General features: G+C 43.9%; 1 protein-coding gene across 3 annotated transcripts in view; it reads right to left on the bottom strand.

The window, feature by feature from the left end:
• Positions 1-697: 697 nt before the first annotated feature.
• Positions 698-6313, bottom strand: part of oip5 (opa interacting protein 5) — a 6598-nt gene continuing 982 nt past the window's right edge. Inside the window, exons 2-5 of one of the 3 annotated variants that reach the window (XM_046367536.1) lie at positions 3088-3154; positions 2217-2339; positions 2025-2106; positions 698-1372 (exon numbers count right to left, since the gene is read on the bottom strand). In XM_046367536.1, coding sequence (XP_046223492.1) covers positions 1316-1372; positions 2025-2106; positions 2217-2339; positions 3088-3154 — 329 coding nt within the window. In that variant the 3' untranslated portion in view covers positions 698-1315. Of the gene's footprint in view, positions 1373-1712; positions 1774-2024; positions 2107-2216; positions 2340-3087; positions 3155-6313 lie in introns of those variants that run through there. The other 2 variants (XM_046367535.1, XM_046367537.1) reach the window with 2 other exon arrangements.

Raw genomic sequence — 6313 nt, 5'->3', positions numbered from 1 at the left:
ACACATTGTAAACCACTTGTTCTGATCAAAATGACTTTTGATGTACAATGTTGACCATAGCCTGAAAACCCAGTCAGGTTGTACTACCAGTTCACACCGTGGAGTGGAATGATGACAGGCTTTATTGATCTACTTGTAACCAACGGAACTGTGGTTTAACTTTGCGGTCCAGAGGCCCTGGACATGCTGAAACCAGTCTCTTGTCTTGTATCAACTGAATAATCTACAATAAATAGCAACATGGTGCCAATAAACTTAGTTTTTTTCCCTTCCTCTTCATATCTTTTCAATAGACTCATCATTCTGGAGTCCAATCCTCTACCAATGTCTGAACTCTTCTATGGACAGATTTAAGGTCAAACTCCTTGAATAGACAGTGACCTCAATTTCTGAATGGTTTTTGCCTGTTACATAAGTTCTGTTATACTCACAGACATGATTCAAACAATTTTTGAAACTTCAGAGTGTTTTCTATCCAAATCTACTAATAATATGCTTATCTTATATTCTGGCATGAGTAGCAGGAAGTTGAAATTGGGCACGCTATTTATCCAAAAGTGAAAATGCTGCCCCTCATCCCAAAGAGGTTTTAAGGTACAAAAATAACGATATGCCCATCAATCCCTGGGCAAGAGATGTGTACAGACACTGAGCAAACTAATTACAGTGCAAGGTTTTACAAAGATGCAACATGGTCATAGAAGTATGCAAATTTAAAAGATGTTTTATTAGTTTACAGATGTTTTAATACCTGAACACACAGTGCCATGTCTCATCTATGTGGAGCTTCACATTATCAATGTTAACTAAAGTATTTCCATTGAGCATAAACTATTGAGGCGAACAGTAGAATACGAGGTAGCTACTTTTCAACATCTCAAGGAGGGAACTCATTTTCACTCTACATTTTCATTGGAATACAACACAGGAATGTCCTATTTAGTCCAAATTATTCAGAACTGTTTTTTTTTTGGGGCGTAACAAAAGGAGTGGCATGATGGCACAAACAGACTGGTACCCAGGCTACGAAAAGGCCCTTTAAAAACATGGAACTAGAGAATAAAGTGCAGTTGACGGAGGATTGTCAAACAGAACAGGCTCTTCCGTGTTCATTAGGCACAGAAACGAACGAAAATACTTGAAAAACGCACATTTTCTGTTTTTAAAACGTTTTGCTATAACGTGCCCTTATGAACATGACCCAGGTGGGATCAGCTTGACTACTGGACAGAGGAGGTTCCTTCATTCGTGCGGGTGTCATCCATCACTGCTGACACATTGCTAAGGTGACTTTCCGTTTCTTGGATCAGTTGTCTCAGCTGACAGGAAGAACAGACGAGACAGGGTTGGGGGGGTCAGCAGGAAGAACAGACTAGACAGGGTTGGGGGGGGTCAGCAGGAAGAACAGACGAGACAGGGCCGGGGGGTCAGCAGGAAGAACAGACGAGACAGGGTTGGGGGGGTCAGCAGGAAGAACAGACGAGACAGGGTTGGGGGGTCAGCAGGAAGAACAGACGAGACAGGGCCGGAGGGGGTCAGCAGGAAGAACAGACGAGACAGGGTTGGGGGGGGGGGTCAGCAGGAAGAACAGACGAGACAGGGCAGGGGGGGTCAGCAGGAAGAACAGACGACACAGGGTTGGGGGGGTCAGCAGGAAGAACAGACGAGACAGGGTTGGGGGGTCAGCAGGAAGAACAGACGAGACAGGGTTGGGGGGGTCAGCAGGAAGAACAGACGAGACAGGGTTGGGGGGGGTCAGCAGGAAGAACAGACGAGACAGGGTTGGGGGGGGGGTCAATTTAAATTGCAGGCAGTCAATTCAGGAAGTGATTTGAATTTTCAGTTTATTTCCTGAAATTGACTCGTCTTTAATTCAAATGAACCTTCCAAACCCTGAAGAACAGCATTCACTGGAACAGTATCAGTTCAATGTGATATTCATGGCTAGAGACTAAACATGTTTTGACTACTATGGTGGAAATAGATGACGGGTGTCAACATGCAGGGTAAAAAATAATTCTTACCTCACTTAAACGTTCTCCTAATGGTGCTACACTAAAGTCGAGTGTCGAGGCTTTCACCATTTGGCCAGTGCTGAAAATATAACTAGGGGGAAGGAAGAAATAATTGTATCCATTTATTAGATAATTCTATGTACGGAAGGTAAAAACAACAATGACAAAAACAAAACAAGACTGTATACGTTTACTACTTACCAATACATCTGGTCTTTATTGAGGAGAAAGAGGTTGCGCAGAGCAGACAGGTGCTCTGGTGTTGAGTAGAGAATTACACCCACGAGGCAGAGACAGCCGGCGCATTGGAGAGTGTTGTACACACTACATGAGGGGGCGGAAAAAAAGGACTGACACACCGAATATACGAAACATTAAGAACACTACTCTTTCCATTACATAAGACTGACCAGGTGAATCCAGGTGAAAGCTATGATTCCTTACTGATGTCATCTGTTGAATCCACTTCAGTGTAGATAAAATGGGAGGAGACAGGTGGTTATAGAATGATTTTTAAGCCTTGAGAGAATTGAGATGTGTGTCTGTGTGTCATTCAGAAAGTCAACGGGATATATAGTAGGTGCCAGGGCGCACCGGTTTGTGTCAAGAACTGCAACGCTGCTGTTTTTTTTTTTAAACGCTCAACAGTTTCCTGTGTGTATCAAGAACGGTCCACCACCCAAAGGACATTCAGCCAACTAAACACAACTGTGGGAAGCATTGGAGTCAACATGGGCCAACGTCCCTGTGGAACACTTTCGACACCTTGAAGAGTCCATGCCCCGACGAATTGAGGCTGTTCTGAGGGGGCGCAAGTCAATATTAGGAAGCCTAGGCGTAACCTAGTGGTTAGAGCGTTGGACTAGTAACCCCCGAGCTGACAAGGTACAAATCTGTCGTTCTGCCCCTGAACAGGCAGTTAACCCACTGTTCCCAGGCCGTCATTGAAAATAAGAATATGTTCTTAACTGACTTGCCTGGTTAAATAAAGTTTAAAAAAAATAAAAAATAAATGTTTGGTATTCTCAGTTGTATAACTAGTAAAATAATAATAAAGGCACATTGATCATACCATGCACTGAACAGACCATCCAGGCTCCACTCACATTCACTATTGATGATCACATCTTGGGTTACCTCTGAAAAGAGATGACATCATTACAAAGCTGTATTCCATGTGCATCCCATCCCTTTATGAGTACTGCCTCTGCCAAGAGGTCAGGTCCTTAACGGTGTAACAGTATTCCTTCTGTCCCTCTCCTTGTCCCTACCTGGGCTCGAACCAGGGACCCTCTGCACACATCAACAACTGACCCCACTACGAAGCATCCATTACCTATCGCTCCACAAAAAACACAGCCCTTGCAGAGCAAGGGAAACAACTACTTCAAGGTCTCAGAGCAAGTGACATCACCGATTGAATTGGCCATTGAGAGGCTTTGAAGCCACCAGTCGGACATATTGGCTCTGCCCAGTAGGAGCAATCCTCCATAGAAATGAATGGAATTCTACAGTATTTCAATTAAGTGTTTGAAGGACAAAAATGACATGTATTTAAGTATTTTTGCAGAGATTTTTTTTTGTCCCCGTGGTACAGCAACGTTAGAACATTCAGTGGATAGAAACATAGCTGCAGGAAGTTGGGGTGATGAGGGTGAACATTTGAACATCTTGGCCATGTTCTGTTATAATCTCCGACCCGGCACAGCCAGAAGAGGACTGGCCACCCCTCATAGCCTGGTTTCTTCCTAGGTTTTGGCCTTTCTAGGGAGTTTTCCCTAGCCACCGTGCTTCTACACCTGCATTGCTTGCCGTTTGAGGGTTTTAGGCTGGGTTTCTGTACAGCACTTTGAGATATCAGCTGATGTCCAATTTGTAAGTCGCTCTGGATAAGAGCATCTGCTAAATGACTTAAATGTAAATGTAAATGTAAGAACGGCTTTATAAATACATTAGATTAGATTGTACCTGGGCTGGAACACAGTGAGAACACAATATAAAGTGAGTATCACAATTAAAATGTAAAATGCAGTGATGCGGAGTAATTTGAAAAAAAAAACACTCAAAAGGCCTGCTTTTTAATAGGCCTACACCCCGGGTCTGATTATACACCCATTTGGATCCGCTGGAATCTACATCACATTCTACAACCTGATTGGTGTCCACCTGTGGTAAATGCAATCGATTGGACATGATGTAGAAAGGCACACACCTGTCTATATAAGGTCCCACAGTTGACAGGGCATGTCAGCCCAAACATCAAGCCATGGGGGTCGAAGGAATTGGCCGTAGAGCTACGTGACAGGATTGTGTGAAGGGACAAATCTGGGGAAGGGTACCAAAACATTTCTGAAGCATTGAAAGGCCAAGAACACAGTGGTCTCCATCTTTATTAAATGGAAGAAGTTTGGAACCAAACTGAGCGAGGGGGGGGAGGGGGCTTGGTCAGGGAGGTGACCAAGAACGCGATGGTCACGCCGACAGAGCTCCAGAGGTCCTCTGTGGTGATGGGAGAACCTTCCAGAAGGTCAACCATCTCTGCAGCACTCCATCAAATCAGGCCTTTATAGTAGATTGGCCAGACGGCCACTTGGAGTTTGCCAAAATGCACCTAAAGGACTCCCCCAGACCATGAGAAACAAGATTCTCTGGTCTGATGAAACCAAGATTGAACTCTTTGGCCTGAATGCCAAGCATCACGTCTAGAGGAAACCTGGCACCATCCCTATGGTGAAGCATGGTGGTGGCAGCATCATGCTGTGGGGATGTTTTTCAGTGGCAGGGACTGGGAGACTAGTCAGGATCGAGGGAAAGATGAACAGAGCACAGTACAGAGAGATCCTTGATAAAAGGTCCTGAGCGCTGTGGAGCAGGTTAAGACTTGACAAAGGTTCACCTTACAACAGGACAATGACCTTAAGCACACAGCCAAGACAACACAGGAGTGGCTTCAGGCTTCAAGTTTCTGAATGTCTTTGAGTGGCCCAGCCAGAGCCCAGACTTGAACCCCATCAAACATCTCTGGAGAGACCTGACAATAGTTGTGCAGCGATGCTCCCCATCCAACCTGACAGAGTTTGAGAGGATCTGCAGAGAAGAATGGGAGGAACTCCCAAAATACAGGTGTTCCAAGCTTGTAGCATCACACCCAAGAATACTTGAGGCTGTAATCACTGCCAAAGGTGGTTCAACAAAGTAGTGAGTAAAGGCTCTGAATAGTTATGCAAATGGATATATTCGTTTTGTCATTATCTTTATCTTGGCCAGGGTTGCAATTGTACATGAGAACTTGTTCTCAACTTGCCTACCTGGTTAAATAAATTTAGTCAGGATGCAGCCCAGTGTTATGAATGGCCTATTGGAAAATATGGGCTTCTCCTTTCATTTACATTTAAGTCATTTAGCAGACGCTCTTATCCAGAGCGACTTACAAATTCCGCCTGAAGGAAGTGTCCAACAAGCTCTTGTAGTCTTGCTTTTCCTGGGCCTCTACATGTAACATTTAAAAAGGAATAATCGTTGCAGCGTGTAGGTTCAGGCGCGTAATTTCACAACAGCTCAAAAGACAGACAGGCTGGAGATGTCGCCTGTAGCCTATGTGAGAAGCGTATGCATTATAGCCCATCATTCACATGCTCAATGTAAAGCTTGATACTACAGTGAATATATCCAGTCAGTTTACACAGCGAAAGAAAAAGTTGATTTCAATATTTTATTTATTTAATCGGTAGCCTAGACTATGCTTCTCCCAGTCCCTGGGTAGCAGCTCGGAAATATACCCTAGTTAGGGACAACAAATGTATCCTACCCTAGGCTACAACAACACAATGTAATGATGAATGTGATTGCTGTCCAAGTAAATACAAAACGCTTGTCTAGGCTGTAGTTCGCAGTGAAGTGATTTGAATAATCTCTCAAAAGCATGGCGTTTTTGAATGCATATTCATTTCGAAATAAAGACATGTAAGCCCGCCTGATTGAGCAACCATTTGGATCAGTTGTATGGGACTTTCTTCCTAGGTTTTGGCCTTTCTAGGGAGTTTTTCCTAGCCACTGTGCTTCTACACCTGCATTGCTTGCTGTTTGGGGTTTTAGGCTGGGTTTCTCTACAGCACTTTGAGATATCAGCTGATGTACGAAGGGAAGGGCTTTATAAATAAATGTGATTTGAGTTGATTTTGACTTTCCACTGCAGTTTATCCTACAGGGTTCTGGCACATTAGCAGGCCAGTAAATCATAGTGGATTTTTTTCCAGGATGTATCTGTTAACAGACATGTTAATGTAGGGTTTTCTAGT

Source organism: Oncorhynchus gorbuscha, linkage group LG10 (assembly GCF_021184085.1).
Source record: "Oncorhynchus gorbuscha isolate QuinsamMale2020 ecotype Even-year linkage group LG10, OgorEven_v1.0, whole genome shotgun sequence".
Taxonomy (NCBI): Eukaryota; Metazoa; Chordata; class Actinopteri; order Salmoniformes; family Salmonidae; genus Oncorhynchus; species Oncorhynchus gorbuscha.
This window is presented reverse-complemented; position numbering and strand designations above follow the sequence as displayed.